Consider the following 17,121-nt stretch of genomic DNA (forward strand, 5'->3'; position numbering starts at 1 on the left):
TACAGTAAGGATCCCTTACGTTGTTGTGGGACTATAGTTTGCTGTAATTACTATTAAGTTAGAATTATTGACTCCTATAAAAAAGTCATAAAGACAGAAAAAACTGAAAATGCATTTTTCTGAAAACATCTGAGGATACTTTATATAAGTGCAATGGGCTTTAGGTTAAAAATATACGTAAAATGCCAAATCAAGACAGTTTTTTTAAATTTTTGTGGCTCTCTGACACTCTTTTATGTAGAGTCATCTGTGGCTGTTTGGGCATGAACTTAAATTCAGCTAGTGCTGGTAGTTACCAGAAAATAGTTACTAGAAATTTATGTCTGCACAGAAGAATAAAGCTGATCATCCCAAATTGTAGCTGATAGATGAAGGCCTCAGAGCAGTGAGAAATTAACTATTCCAGGCTTGGAGTTGAGTGGAAAATAAGAAGACTGTACCCATAGGGGAAAAGCTTACATGGAATTGGGTAGAGGATTGTTTGTTGTAAACGTAAACAGCTTTTGTGTAAACAGGCCTAGAAGAATACATAACATAAGCAATGAGAAATATTATAAGTAAATTTTTAAAAAGTACCTCATGAAATCGTGATATGCGGGGACCAGCACTTGCACAGCTAGTAGAGATCTGTGCTGTAGCCAACAGGCAGTAGTACACTTGATGGAAGTCAGGGCATTCTTGTCAGCAATGGGAAATACCTGGTTGGGAAACAAATAATGCTGACCTGTTGTTGTGGTTTAACCCCAGCCAGCACCTAAGCACCACTCAGCCACTCACTCACTCCCCCCCACCAAGTGGGATGGGGGAAAGAATCGGGAAAAAACAAGTAAAACTCATGGGTTGCGATAAGAACAGTTTAATAGAACAGAAAGGAAGAAAATTATAATTGACAACAATAATAAAGAGGATTGGAATGTACAAAACAAGTGATGCACAATACAGTTGTTCACCACTCACCAATTGATGCCCAGTTATTTCCTGAGCAGCGATCCACCTCAGGCCAACTCCCCCAGTTTATATACTGGGCATGACATCATATGGTATGCAATACCCCTTTGGCCAGTTTGGGTCAGCTGTCCTGGCTGTGTCCCCTCCAAGTTTCTTGTGCCCCTCCAGCCTTCTTGCTGGCTGGGCATGAGAAGCTGAAAAGTCCTTGACTTTTACATACATATACGTGTAATAAATGATCATTGGAAACAGAGGATATAATTGAGGGTCCGTTTGTACTTGCTTGTGTTGCTCTTATAATTGGGTTGCCCTCAGTCTTAACACAAAGCTATTCTGTAAGAAACGTTCATTATACTCCTCACTGTGTGCTTATTTAAAGTGTGTTGCAGTACAATCTGACATGCCCTTGGATGTCCCATCAACATCTACTGTCAGTACTTGCCCGCCGTGGGGAGACTGGCTCATAATTTATCAAAATGGCAACACCCGGGGTAGGTATCTACTCTAATTCTATGCCAAGCTCCTAAGCCATTCCCATAGTGACCCATAACAGGACTGAAAATGGAGTCCAAAAGAGGTTGTTTTACTTGTCATTATGTCTTACCCTTATTTTGAGGACCAGTCTACTATTACTTTTATCTGCCTTACCACTCTGTCACACTCACTGGCTAACAGCCATTCCTAATGGTGCCATGGACTCCAGATCTTGATCCAACCTTAATATGTACCAAGCCACGATCTGTCCACAACTTTGTGCCTAATATGACTTTATCTTGATTTTAGGTCATTAACCAACATTCATTCTAAACTGTACTTACCATGCCAGCCCAAATCTAACTAACTGGTTACCTTTATTAGACAGACTTGGTCTAACCTTAACTGGAGTCCTGGTCCACAACTTGGCCCAAATACTATATCCAATTTTGTGTTTTAAAACTGGACCACATGATAGCTTTGAACCCCCTAAGAGGTCCCAACAGTGATTTATCTCCTAAATTAACCCCTCATCTAACCAGACCTTATTTTAACAAAACTGAACTATCTGTGATCCTACTTTCGGGAGAGAATCTGGTCATTGAGAAGGAGCTGAGGGCCAGGGGTGCCACAGTAAGTCAGGCCTAAGCAATGATCATCCTGCTTTGCCTAAGGGAACCAAATGTCCAAGAGGAGGAACCATAAAGATCTTAGGCCCAGGGACTGTACCGCAGTGCCTCTGCCAAGGCATGAAGCCCTGTCAGGCTCTGTGCATTAGGTAACACAGAGCCACAAGCCTCACCAAACAAGGAAGAAAAGCAGCATTGGCATGAGGAAGGAATGACCCTTTCTTCATCCAGAGACAGAAAAGGAAATGCACTTTTCAAAATGTGTGTAAATGCCATGTTACTCTGGCAAAAAAAAAACCCTTCATCAAAATGACCATTTGTTTAAGGATGATAAACATTTGGCTGAAGAAAAATGTCTCCTCAAGACATTCTCCTTCTCATAGTCTCCTCTGAAATGTCTCCTTAAACTGCTTATTCCACAGTGAACTCAGCACACTATAATTGTGGAAAAATGGTTAAACTTTGAGGTGGTTTTTTGTGAGTGCCATTCACTTTAGAAGATGGGTGACAAATGAGTATGAAGGTGTCTTTTAACTGATGATATATGAGGTCTGTCTAGTTCCTGATGGCCTTAGAGGACTTTCAGCTCCTTTATATTAGTAGCTTAAAACTACGGGAATCGTAGTGAAAATTAAAAGCAGCCACAACATAATGCTATTCAGAAATGTCTCTCTGTGTTTCCCCAAGGTGCTTGTTAACATGTATATGGCACAGATGTCCTGCCTGTGTTCTTCAAAGCCATCTTCCCATTTCTGGAAGTGCCAGATGAACTGAGGACGGCAATTTGACTATAGGGGAATGCGTTTGTCTGTACCCTAGCCCTCCATTTGTATAGTGTCAGACTGTACGCAGACCAGTCACTCAAATTTATGATTCAGTAACTGAGAACAGAAAGGATAATTGCTAATTATTTCCTTCGTTCCTCTTGTTTTCTTTACTCTTAAATATTGATCACATGGATTGCTTTTTTTTATGTGAATTGTCTTTTGGTAGGGATGAAAAGTAGTATTTTTAAACATGTGAGGCCTTTGATCTTTAAACAGAAAAGTCTGGGTTCTTGGTCAATGTTCATGAAGTTTTATATTCTTATTTTATCAGTGAGAAATTTTATAGAAATTCAGCACATGGGCAGTAACATTTGTGAAATTAGAGCAATGATTATGTAAAAGTAGCTAATTCAAATATATTATGAGATCACATCCTGTTCCACTTCCTAAATTACTTTCTTCTATATCAATAGGAGCAGAAATTCACCCTGGGTGCCTACACTGATGATTCACACTCTCAAAGGTCAAATTTGCTACTTCTGTAAATTTATGTATTGATTTTGGCTGGAATGGAGTTAATTTTCTTCATAGTGGCTTGTATGGTGCTATGTTTTGGATTTGTGATGAAAACAGTGTTGATAACCCCCCCCTTGTTTTAGCTGTTGCTGAGCAGTACTTCCACAGCCTCAAGGCCTTCTCTGCGGGTCGGCTGGGGGTGCACAAGAGGTTGGGAGGGGGCACAGCTGGGACAGCTGACCCCAACCGGCCAAAGGGGTACCCCACACCATATGGTGTCGTACTCAGCAATAAAACCTTGGGGGAAAAAAGGAGGAAAGGGGGAGAGTCAAAGTTGCGGTGTTAGTATTCCCAAGTAACCATTATGCATGGTGGAGCCCTGCTTTCCTGGAAGTGGCTGAATACCTGCCTGCTGAAGGGAAGTACAGATGAATTCCTGATGCTGTTTTGCTTGCATGCGCAGCTTTGCTTTACCTATAAAACTGTCTTTATCTCAACTCACAAGTTTTCTCACTTTTACCCTTACGATGCCCCCCCATCCCACTGGGGGGGGAGGGGGGGAGCGAGGGGCTGAGCTGCCTGCTGGGGTTAACCCACAAGAGTGCTTTTTGATACCCAGTGTGGGGCCAGAAGGGTTCAAGATAACAGATTTGATCGGAATGTGCTGGACCAGATTTATAGCTGGTACAGCTGTTTAGCTATTAATCAGCAGGCTCCTGTGCTTGCCCGGGGACTTGCTTGCTTTGCTGTATTGTATATTAGAGTCTAGTGATTGTTTAGTGGCTGCTGTTTCTGTAGCGCTTATCATTTTTGCTGTGCCTGGGAACATTTTGATAACAGCGCTGGCCATGTGCCTGGGCTGGCATATGGCCAGGGCATTGCTGCTGTTCCTGTACTGCTGTAGTAAGCATGTTGTAACTACAGTCTGAACTCCAGCTGAAGGGACTGTGACCTGTGAGTAACTCCATGCTGGCGCAGATGCACCCCAAAGCATCTGTGTCTGTGGACAGGTGCACAGTGGAGCAGGTACACCCCTGAATAATAGAATCATAGAATCATTAGGTTGGAAAAGACCTTTAAGATCATCGAGTCCAACTGTCAACCCAACACTGCCAAGTCCACCACAAAACCATGTCCCTAAGCACCACGTCTACACATCTTTTAAATACCTCCAGGGATGGTGACTCCACCACTTCCCTGGGCAGCCTGTTCCAATGCTTGACAAACCTTTCAGTAAGGAAATTTTTTTTAATATCCAATCTAAACCTCCCCTGGAGCAATTTGAGGCCATTTCCTCTCATCCTGTCACTAGTTACTTGATAGAAGAGACCAACCCCCACCTCACTACAACCTCCTTTCAGGTAGTTGTAGAGAGCGGTAAGGTCTCCCCTCAGCCTCCTTTTCTCCAGGCTAAACAACCCCAGTTCCCTCAGCTGCTCCTCATAAGACTTGTGTTCCAGGCCCCTCACCAGCTTCGTTGCCCTCCTCTGGACACGCTCCAGCACCTCAATGTCTTTCCTGCAGTGAGGGGCCCAAAACTGAACACAGGACTCGAGGTGCGGCTTCACCAGTGCTCAGTACAGGGGGACGATCACTGCCCTGCTCCTGCTGGCCACACTATTTCTGATACAGGTCAGGGTGCTGTTGGCCTTCTTGGCCACCTGGGCACACTGCTGGCTCATATTGAGCCGACTGTGGACCAACACCTCCGGGGTCCTTAAATGGTTGTAGCCTGTTGTTTGAGTTGCATGTTATAGGAAGCACTATAGCAGAAACCACCTGAACAGAGGACAAGTCTGACAAGAAGCCCTGCAAGCGTGACCCAACCTGAATAGGTTTTGGCAGCCAGTAACTCCACAAAACACACTGCCTCTCCTGTCCTGAGCAACCACTGTAACAGATGGAACCCTAGTCATGGAAGAAGTGAACTCACAGACAGTTTATGGACATTTAACAGGGGTGGCTCATAGACTAAGGGAATGATATCTGTCTATATATCAAAGGGGGCAGGGGGTGGGTTGTGGTTAATGGGATGTATTGCATAATGTGGGACCTGAGCATGGCACAAATGGTATAGAATAAAGGGTAGAGATTGTACAGGTTTGGGCTGTGATGGAATTAATTTTCTTCATACCAGCTCATATAGTACTATGTTTGGGTTTGTGGTTTTTTTTAATAATTATACATATTATAAATTACAGCTCATGTGGTGCTCAACTTTAGAATCAGATCAACATTTCAATAGTTATACTTGCGTAGCCCTAGTAAGCTATGAAGGTACATTTTCATAACAAACAACCCTTCCATTAACCACCAAATTGAAAAACAAATAGATTTCAAATTATACTTAAACAAAACCTTTTTGGTTTTTATTGAATTTGATTTGGCTCTATGCCATTTTTTTAAACAAATACATCTATCACTACTGAAAAAACATGTAATAAGCTGAAAGAAGTATGTGACAAAGATGGATTGAAACTAAATGCGAGGAATCATCTGGTGCTAAATAAGGGAGGGGGCCTGAAAAGATAGGTGTGGCACAGAGCAGGAATTAAGAAACAGTCTACTTTCATATTTGTTTCATTTAACATATTTAACACTTTCTTTGAAGATAACGAATACTCTGGATGACAAGTTTTTAACCAAATAGTTGAGTACTTGAATTTGTGTCATTTTTTGCATTTTATTGCTTAGCAATATATTACTCCTAATCTCCAGTTAAGAGTTTACCTAATGTCGTCCTTATCTTGAAATGTGACAGACAGTTTCCCTGTACACAGATAATGCTTTTCAGCCTTTGACCTTTCTGAGTCATTTTCCTGCTTACTTTGGCTTGCCACAGACCTGATGCAAAAGCTAGGATCTCATAAAAAACCTATGAACAAAGTACATACACACTTGAAGAAAGAGTAGCATCTTAGTCACAGCTAAACCAGCTGGTGAGGCTGAGGAATGCAGCATACACACAGCCGAGAGGCAGATCTTGGCAATATGGAGCTTCAGGATGATATCATCAAGCATCAAAGAGGACATTTGGATGAGGTGTCTTTAAAACCAACAGAGTATGTGAAGAGAAAAACCCTTCTGAAATACAAAGCCATCTGTGCTGTAAGTAGGTGCTGTTCTTCAGGGCTACTAGTTTAACAATTGTCAAATCTGCAGAATTTTTAGAACTTTTGTTGTATTAATATAAACATTCAGGGTAGCTAGTTTAACAATTGTCAAATCTGCAGAATTTTTAGAACTGTTGTTGTATTAATATAAACATTCAGGGTAGCTTGTTAATTGGTGCTTGAAGTTTTACTGCGTGAATGCACTAACATCACTGGCAGATTTCTAAAGTCTTTCTAGTACTTACCAAGTGAATTTGCTTTTTTCTGGCAGTTAACTGCACTTTTTGTTTTACTACGATAACCTGACAGTTCTTTTGCACAGCAAAGACATTGCTTCAATACTTGATTTTATACATTTGTTTAAAAGTGATGCGTTTGTGGCCAAAGCAGCCACAGTTCTTTTCTGCTTACTTTTTTATCTTTGGATATGTCATTAACAAAACAGAACATGTAGGCAAGGCATTGGTGAAAAACACACAGGAAGCAAGGCATGGGAAAAGACTAATGAACCATTTTGTACAGTATTATCAGTCCCACATCTCGAATATCGTGTCAAATCTTTCCCTCTTCCCCAGGGCTTTAAAAGTCATGAAGCTGCCTTGTAAATAAAAATGTGTGGGGGTTTTGTTACATTTTTAAAATCTTTTGTTGTAGCCAATACACAGTTTCAAGCTTCTGTTTGTGACCAAAAAAGAAACAAACATTAAAAATATATATATATGTATGTGTATATGTTTGCACAAGCTCTTGCATCTGTAAATTGGAATTTAAAGAAAATGACAGGTACTGATTTTAGAAAGACTCAAACTTAATTTTGAAAACAGTCCTATGAAAAAGAGAGTCAAGTTATGACACTGTTTAGGTCTGTCATCAGAACAATTTCACATAGTACTACTTCCTATTTAATGCTGCATTGTGCTAGGATTGCATAAAATATGAAGGAAATATTGGAAATGGAGAAAAAAAGAGAAGATTAAGAGACATTTCTTTTCCTTAAGTCTTCAGTAAAAATAAATGAATCATGAGAAACAATGTGGGAAAAATGGCTAAATATGAAGGAAAGTAAATTATACTTTCAAGAGGTACTTGGAAGAGTAAAGTAAGAAATTTAAGTATCCTAAAACATATTAATTCTTTCAAATACACTAGTTTTCAAATGCCTGCCTGTATGAAAAAACCAAAATCTAAATATTGGAGGTGTAAACTGTTAATATTCTACACCATTTATCTACATTTTTGATAAACTATATGCATGAAGTACTTCCTTGGCAACTTTTTCCTGAAAGCTTGGGCAAAGAATTGTGTACTCACAAATAGTAGTCACGCTGTCTAATAAGTCCTCCAGAGAACAGAGCATATGCATTAGGAAGAACTTTTTTATGAATAAGTAGCTGTAGTCCTGAATTTAGACATAGAAGTTAGCTGTGGGAAGTCTGAAGATTTGAATAGGGAGTACCAATGTTATTTCACCTTAAGGATGAATGTCCCAAAATCAAGGGTCTTTGTGTAAATGCTGTAATAAACGCAGCATCTCATCTGTATACCTGATATGAGTTTTTCGTTTTTACTTCAGCTCTCATTGCTTGTAGCAGTGAGAATGTTTACTGCTGTAATAGCTCTACTTTCAATTTAGTGTCATCTATTTATTTCAATTACAAATGTGAATCTGTGATATGCATTTTCTTTCCCATCATTGCCTTAGTGAAATGGAAAGTGCATACACTATGAAATACTCTGAGATGGTTGTCACTTTTCACTGCACCTTTCAGCCGGCATACATCACCATTCATCTTGAGAGTCCGTTAAGCTGATAGAGGCCTCCTCAACTCTTCCTTAACCTCCCAAATGTTATGCTGCTTTCTGTTATGGGGTTTCCTTGGGCCGTTTGTCTCTTTCCAGTTTCCTCTAACCTCACTAATGGGGTGACATTACTTTTTGTGGATGAAAACTTGACACCTGCAGCCTCAATCCAACTGAGTCTCTTAAGAAATCCCTGTGAGCATTTCAGGAAAACACAAAAGCTAAATAAAAGGTATTACCTTCTCTTTACACAGATTAAGAATTTGAAAAACAGGTAAATATATTGATTACTTCCTACAGTCTTTTCCCTAGCAAAGACTTCCCTGATTACAACATGGGACTGGCCATAGGTTAAAAGTGCGGTATTAAGGCATTGACTTGTAAGCAGTTCACAAGGTTATCATTCTTGTGCCTGAAGAGCTCAGAATCTTCAGGCTCAGAATGTCTCCAATTTTTTGATGAACAAGTTCAGAGAAATGATTAGTTCATAAAACATAATAATCACATGGTTAATTTCTAATAAACATAACAGTTTATCACAACTGTGAACTTTAATTTTCCTGTGTCTTTGTGACAGGTTCTGCTGTGTGCTTTGGTGGTTGTGTCCCTGGGACTAGGTTTAGGACTAGGACTCAACCGTGGAGACCAGGAACAAGGTATGTTTCTGATACGTTCAGCATAATCACCACTGAAGCTAGAACTGGTAAAGGCCTTCAGCAGAGGCTCTTTCATAGCATAATGTAAATGCTCTGTCAAAACTTATCACCTGTGAAAGTAAAGTTCTTGCATTTTTCAAGTTGGATTGTATAAAAACTGTACACTTGAAAAACCTATCCTAAACCACTCAGTGCCTTGCTTCTCTTTTAAGAAGTGCTAAACCTAGTTCACAACAGGTTTGGAAATTTTTTTATATTAATACTTTTAGGAAATTTGAAATAGGGGTTATCTTACTCCATTTAATATCTTGCAATTATTTAAGAAATTTGTTTAGTAGAAGAGATATCATTGAACCATCTTTGGGACTCATGCTTTGGGTACATTTGGCATAGTTCAGGTGGCTAATGTTAAAACTGATTATGAATTTCTCTGAAAACTTCAATTTCTGTAAAGCTATGGTAAAAAGGCAATAATGGTTTGATTTGGTGGAATGTTATTTTTTAGTTAGAAAAACAACATAACATTTTGAAGTCAAGGGGTCAAGCCAGATCAGAACAACACACCACATGGTGAATTAAATAGACCACTTCCTTTAGAATCAAAACAATAGTGATCTCATACTAGAGGAGTTCAAGGAAGCACAGTCTCTTTCTCATTCCTAATCAACAGATATTGAAGTTGTTTACCTACTTATTCATAAAGTCTTAGCTCCTTCTGAGATCTTTCATCACTATGGGCCTAGCAAATAGGATGAGATGGAACTGTAATTGATTTTTGATGACACATATATGGTATTACAACTTCCTGCGTGTAAAATATGTAGATACCCACAGCTTGAGTCTTCACTGACATTTAGCTGAGGAACTTGGTCATAGTTGTAGTAAGTGAAAGATAGCACCAAATCAGTGTGCTAGCATTTTGATGCTTCTGCACGTGTTACAGAGCAATCCTAAATAGGGACTGACTACCTTTATCTTCTACTTTCATAACCAGACCTACTTGGGAAAGATGAATTAGTAACACACAGTATTACACTGCGGAGTGGGAGGTTAAGCCTCAGCCCTGAGCAACATGCACTTTTATGCACGTGCATTTGCTATAAGGGCAGTGGGAAAGAGTGTTGCTGTTCAGGAGCAAAAGGAGTCACAGTCGAGACAGGTGCTGGGGGCTTTTGGTCTCAGGAGAAGAGGACTGGAAAGGAGTCAGGAGGACCTGGCATTCTGTATGTTTAAAAAATTAGCACGGAGTTTGCATTTGGTGATAGTACAATTGATTCTGTTTATATACTCAAGGTACATTTCCTTATACCTCCTGTAATTGTACTGACTATTCCAAATAAAAGTTAATGAAATATTAAATTCCTGACCTCACACAGTTATGTAAATAGTGTAAAGAAATTAGAAGCATGGGTTGCAAATTATGAGAGTTCTGAACAGTTCTATTACAGAGGAAAAGGTTTATATTTTTATCTTAATATTTTTTCTGACTTAGACTCACCATTCTATATCATTGTAAATCAGATAGACCATCTGAACAACTTTGAGTTGTCCAAAAGCCAATGGATAGAAGAAAAATTAAATACTCTGAACTTCAGCCAAAAAAGCGCATAAAAACTGTTTGCATATTTTCATGCTCATTTGTGAAAAATCATAGCTCTTTCTTGTCAGAACAGACTCCAGTCATAAAAAACTTAACCCTCAATTACTTCTTTTCATCTCTACTTTTGCAGATCCATTTATGCTTATACATATATTGTTTGTTATTCTAATTATTTGCAAAGCTTTCTTGCATTGAACAATAGTTGTTGATGGAAGCACCTAAAGCACAAGGTACAACATGAGAACTTTCTACATGTGAAACAAGCTGCCTAGCTTGAAAAAAATCATTTTAGCTCTACATGGTTTCTACACAGTGGATATTAAAGCCCAAATTTTGTAGGGAGTGCACCCTACAAAAGCATGAGCCTTTTGGCAACTGTAATAGAACTGCACTAGCAAATCTCAATAGTTATACCTATCCCTGTCTAACGGTGTGAGTGGACAAGAAAGCTGGAAATGTAGGTGCTCAGAGTAGTTCGAACAGTACTTCTGCAATACAGAGAAGGTGGACACAGGGCTTGTCCTTGTGGAGGCTAGTGTGTAGCTGCGGGTGATGTTTGGAGATTTGGGGTTGTCCTTGGGTACCCTCAGGAGAGCCAGAGCTCTCCTTCACCCTGTATGAAGGTGGCAGAGCTGTGGTGAGGAAATACATGTCTCCATTTCCAACATGAGGCCCCTTATTTGGACCCTTTCTTTCTTTCGATCAAAACAACCAAACCTGAAGATTTTTAAGGGATGGCGTAACGATTAAGTGGGAGAGGTATGGTCAGAGTCCCGAGTGCACTAATAAGCCTTATGGGCCCTGCCCAGGGCCCCATTTCAGCGCCCTGAGGCCATCAGCCCCTGCCCCAGCAGTGCTGCAGCAGGGCTGATCTCCAGGTCCCCGCAGCCGCGCCCTGCGCGGCCGTGGGTCCTGCTGAGCCAGGCCCACCCTCACGCCAAGAGCCTGACCTTGGCCTGTCCCTGTCCCCAGGGAGGTGTGCAGTGCCTGGGGTGCCCTGGCTGCCCTCCTCCTGGCTCGGCGGTGGGACAGGCCTGGGCTGCCAGGCCCTGTCCAGCCGCCCCCGGGGGAGCGCCCATGGCTCTGGGTGCCTGGCCCTGGGGGAGCCCCCGTCCCATGCAGCTCCCTGGCAGGTGCATTAGGGAACGTCCAAAGCGGGAGTCGCTCTTCCTCTTGCATCCCAGACCCAGAAATGAGCAGGGGAGATGACAGTTTCCACCTCCTCATGCTGGGAGGGTGGGACACCCGGGCATTGCCTCCTGTGCCACCGGTCCTGGGGAGACCAGCTGCAGAAACAGCCCCGCCACAGGCTCTGGGCAAGCACAGCCCAAACAGCCACCAGGACCTTCAATGTCCAGAGGACTTCCTACAGCTTTCGTTTCGCCTCGCTGACCCACGGTGTGCTAGTGACAGCATTGGAAAATGACTTGGAAAACAGATTTGGGAAATTATTCAGCACATTTCTCCACAGAACCTGTGTCCGTGTCTGTGATCCATTTAACTGACCTGTCTGGGACACGGTTATCTGAGTCCTCAGACTGGCTGCCTTCTTCTTACAGTCAGCTGCAGACACAAGTGCAATGAGCCGCAGAGGAAGGAGGTGCCCGGCTGCCGGTGCGACAGCAGCTGCAAGGAGCGTCGGGACTGCTGCTGGGACTACGAGGACGCCTGCGTGGAGCCAAGTATGTTCCCCTGCAGGCACTGCTCACTGGTTTCCATTTTATTCTTGGTTTGTTTTTTCATGTGGTAGTAATACGAAAAGGATAAACTCTCATATTTACACAGATATACAGAAGTTATGTCACATTCCCTCAGGGAGGGAAGGATGTGGTGGTGTCGAGCTACTTCTGCACTCAGGTGGCTGGAGGGCCATAACTTGGTGACCTGGCAGGACACAAAGTCTTCCCATGTCTTTCTCAAATCAGATGCCTGTATTTGTGTCCCCCCTGGATAACCAGAGCATTTGCAGTGCATATTTCCTGGTCCAGATAAAGCTGTGGATGAGCATGAGTGGAAATCGTAGGTTATCTTCGACCAGGGTCCTGAAACGATGCCACTGTGCTGGCACCTCTTGCACTTTTGAAAATGAATGGGTGTTTCCCGGTCAGGTGCATTCTGCAGCCTCATGCAGCACTCAGTGGGGGCCTGGGCTTGGACGAGTGCACTCATCTTCCAGGGAACAGGCCTGGCTCTGCATCAAGGCCAGACTCCTCTCCAGTTCTCCTCTCTGCTCTCCCAGCAGCTGCTCAGATGTTTCTTCATCCGTATCTCTTTTTCTGCCTGCTTCAGCACTTACATCTCTTTTTTTGCCATCTGCTGGGAATCATGTGGAAGAGCGGGAAAAAGATCTGTTTCCTTCTCTCTCTCTTCTGTAGGAGAAATATGGGTTTGATTATATTTTTTTAGAACCTCCCGGAAGGGTGGAAGGCATTGAAGAATGTGACTTTGGGGACACCTTTGTAAAACAAATTATTCTATGACTCCGTGTTATCATTCAATGGCCACAGAAATAGGCTTTAAGTGTTAAATGAAATCTGGAGTTGTCCTTGCAGATAAAACTTCTAAAGCAACTCAAGCAGGACATGTAAATTATAGCTTAACAAAAACTCTTTTTTTTTTTTTCTTTACCTGTTTGGGGGATTTCCACACCAAGGAGCTTACATAAGGTTCTGTGAACTGAATCATAATCTTTTTCTTCCAATTTTCAGCCCGATCTTGGAGATGCACTAATTTCCGCTGTGGTGAGACACGGATACCTGGAAGTTACTGTTCTTGTTCTGATGACTGTTTGCAGAAAAAAGACTGCTGTGTAAACTACAACAGCATTTGCAAAGGTAAATCAAAAGTCAAAGATATTTATATATAAATTGTCCTGTGAAATAAATAGATGACCAAACGTGGCAAATATAAAGGTAGATGCATTTTTTTCTCAAGATTAGAGACTTACAGTGATATTTTGGAAAATTAAGATGTTTTGAGGTGAAGCTTTTGATATTTTTGACTGGGAAAAAGGTGGTTTCTGGAGAACAATGTGAATGTATGTCATTCATAAGAAAGACAGAATGTTTTGAATATTGCACAGCATACCAAATGTGGGTTTTTTTGTTGGTTCTTTTCTTTCTTTTTTTTTTTTTTTTCAAAAATAGATGGAGACATGTTTTCTGCTTCAAACTTCTTGCAACCCAAAGTACATATTGTAGTAATTTAAAATTTCTTGTCCTTTTTGTTAGAAATTAGTTTTCAGATTGGGTTTCCTATGTTTTACTTATTTCTGAATATCTTTGTTCATAGCTGGTTGTTTCATACAGACTCTGGCTAAACACATAAAGAATAGCACTGGTAAAATCGGATTACAGGAATGGTACCTGAGGAGTATACCAGTGGCATAAAACATGGCATCTGTTAACAGAATTCCTTTATATTGTGAGGTGAGAGATTTAAGGCAACTCCTGCAAAATTATATTTGTCACCTAAATGCAAATTAAAGCTAAAAGCAGTCAGGAGTTTGACTAGGTGCTAAATTGATTGAGCTGACGTAGTTAAGGTCATCCCTGTACATCCCTGCCTTTGGCTGCTTACTGGGAGAGAAACTTTCTGTGATGAGCTGAGAACTTCAGCAGCCACTGCTTCTTCTCTTTTTTTATATTTTTTTCCTTTTTGGATGCTTTCCTTCTTTCTCCTCTTGTTGACCTCCCTTATTTCTTCCAAAGAGATGGGCAAACTTTATCATAAATGAGTATAGCCATGAAACAGGTGGAGAATATTCAAACAGGAACAGAAAGAATTACTTGAAATTTGGAAACCATGGTCAACAAGGAAAGATTGAAGGAGTTCGGACTCTTTACAGGAGAAAAAAAAAAAAAAAAAAAAAGAAAAAAAGCTAAAAGGAGCCCTGGCAATCATCTTGAAATATGTAAGTGGTATCTGCAAAAAAAGGTCAGTAATCCAGTGTGGACAGGATACAGTTTAAATGTTATCCATTTAAAACCAGAGAAAACTTAAGCTAAGCTTTCATGGTGATTTCTTCATTTTGTTTGCTTGTCTGTGTAGTATATGTGCTTTGTTTTTAACTTAAAATTCTAAGCATTAGCCCTTTCAGGGTTTGAGGGCCTAATAGGTTGCACTATATGGTCTCTAAAGGTATCTTTAGACCTACATTTCTATAATTCTGTATTGAAGCAGAAAAAGTACCAGGAAGAGCTCTGAAACGATCAGCCAGGAAACTTATTTGTTGTTTGTGGGGTTTTTTTTAATGCTGACTCACTATTTTCTTTTGTCCTTCTAGGTGAAATACCTTGGGTAGAAGAACCATGTATATCACTTGAAACTCCTCAGTGTCCAGCTGGGTAGGATAAAATAATTTTGTCTTCTTAGCAAATAAAATCATTGTGATGGTCAGAAATACTCCAGTGGCCTGAAGCAGGTCTTCATGAGATTTTCATATTTACTGAGAATAAAGTTCCTGCCCTGAGGAATATTCTATAGAAGCAGTTTGTGGCTAGAAATGTTTTTTCTTTCTAAAACCTTTGTCATTTTGTTGCATGTTCATTTATCATTTACAGTTTGGAGCAGGGTACAGGAGTTCAAATCCAGATTAAAAGTCAGTTTGCAAAGACCTGGAGAAATTACTGGAGTTATCTCAGGGTTCATGTGTCACAAATTGTCCATAGTCCATTTTGTTACCATATTGGTTTCATGACAATTCAGATAAATCACTTTATGCAAGGTGTAATAACAGTTAGACTCTGTGATTGCAATTATCTAAGTAACAGAGGTTTCTTTACTTGAATTATCTGCGGGAAGAAAGGTGTCTTAAAAAGGAAGCTATGAAAGTAGTTGTATATCTACTAATGCTGAAACATGGTAATTCTGATGTCTGCCTGTAGGTATTTTGCTATTTGAGCAGTATTGCAGAATCATAGGTAGAGGCTAGGCAGAAACACAATTTAAAAGTTGTTCTCAAAGAAAAATGGATTCTTTTCTGGTTCCATTGTGCTATTATCCATTATTCTATCTATTTTACTGCCAGTTTAGTTTAATTATAAAAATAATACCTTTAGTATTGTGGCCTCTTCATGGGTTCCTGCATGCGCCTCCCAACATAAGTATAAAAATATACTTTATAGGTTAACAAATAACTTGCTGAGTTAACACAGTTTCATAGGCTAAAGCTTGGAAACTAGTGGAGGAGGGCTTCTTTAAATGCTGTAAACAGCATTGCTATATAAAGCTCCATTTAATTTCAGATTCAGATCAGGAAGCTGTTTTACACAAACTGTTTTTATACAAACTGTTAATGCCAGTGTACTTCTGTGTTTTGAAAAGGCCACTGTGAATGAGGAACAAATTGGGATAGCGATTACTGCCTGATGCGAATATATAAATTTTTTTAATAGTCATGACTCAACGTATTACTCAGAAAAATGGTTTGGAGTAAGTTATCAGTAACTGCATTTTATCAGTCATTCTCTCTCCCAGTATTTTACAGGCTTATTTAGTGAACCATTCCTATAAATTACAAATAGTTTGGGTTTTATTAGATACTATCTGTAGTGAAGCCTACTTCAAACTACATTTTTAATTTAACTGTATGTTTACAATTTTTTATGTTTCTTTATATGTTTCTAAGGAGACTGTGCAATATGTAATGATGGTTAACAAAAAGACTGAATTTTCAGAACTAGATGACTTGATCCTACTGATTTTGTCACTTGGTGTTATGAAAAAAGGTGCAATAGTACCAGCATTTCATAACTGCTAATGCATTTTTCTTTAGGAGTCCTTTTAGATTGGCTAGGAGAAAGCATGTTTAATAACTTTGAAGTTTACTTTCACAGCTAGCACCTCCTAGTTAGAATTTTTATTACAAGAATATAAACACTGTTCTAGAGATCAGCTGCAGTTTGTGTCTATTTTATCATACCTACGTATGAAGTCAGATCTGAGGCTTTTATCCTTGTTTCTTTACATACAGTCTTACCCTAAGCACATTAGCAGATGCTGCATTCCTTTTGTAGCTTTGAGTTCAGTTTGTCAGGGGCCTTGAGGCAAAGAAGCATTCTCCATCTCCATGGGAGCTGGGAAACTTGAAAGATAAAATCCACAAAGAACATGGGTTGCTTAGTGATGTCTTCACAAAGGAAATGTGGTAAGGTAAGGGGTTAGCACAAACCTGGCATTTTGAAGAGATTACGTTTCTCAGCAGTGAGGCCAATTGACCCTAACTGATTGCTGGGTGACTGTTGTACTTTTACAGTCCTTGTACAGCTGCCCTGAAAGATTTTTTAAGATGCGTTGAGATACAACAGACAGAATTCAACCCATTACTATGTACAGAGGTACTTCGGCTGTTCTCTACTCTGGGTTGGTATTTGGGTGCTAGTCTACAGCACTTGTATTTATTTGTATTTGTCATTAAAAGATTAACAAAACCTGATTTTATTTTTTTTCTAGGTTCTGTATATACTGAGTAGCTTGTATTTTTTTCCTCCAGTGTTTATTTTTTTTTTTCAGGAGGATTGTGTATTTGCTCTCAAAATTAAACTATTTGTTTATCTCACACTGTGATATTAATTCTGGGAAGTACCTGGAAATTCTGGATCCTGCTTTTAAAAGTAG

General features: G+C 40.1%; 1 protein-coding gene across 1 annotated transcript in view; it reads left to right on the forward strand.

Annotated features, from left to right (window-relative positions):
- Positions 1-6,250: 6,250 nt before the first annotated feature.
- The window catches only part of ENPP3 (ectonucleotide pyrophosphatase/phosphodiesterase 3), a 41,182-nt gene continuing 30,311 nt past the window's right edge, over positions 6,251-17,121 (forward strand). The window contains exons 1-5 of the mRNA XM_049801507.1: positions 6,251-6,442; positions 8,825-8,903; positions 12,063-12,185; positions 13,212-13,337; positions 14,789-14,849. Coding sequence (XP_049657464.1) covers positions 6,287-6,442; positions 8,825-8,903; positions 12,063-12,185; positions 13,212-13,337; positions 14,789-14,849 — 545 coding nt within the window. The 5' untranslated portion in view covers positions 6,251-6,286. The remainder of the gene's footprint in view (positions 6,443-8,824; positions 8,904-12,062; positions 12,186-13,211; positions 13,338-14,788; positions 14,850-17,121) is intronic.

Source organism: Accipiter gentilis, chromosome 5 (assembly GCF_929443795.1).
Source record: "Accipiter gentilis chromosome 5, bAccGen1.1, whole genome shotgun sequence".
NCBI classification, from domain to species: domain Eukaryota; kingdom Metazoa; phylum Chordata; class Aves; order Accipitriformes; family Accipitridae; genus Astur; species Astur gentilis.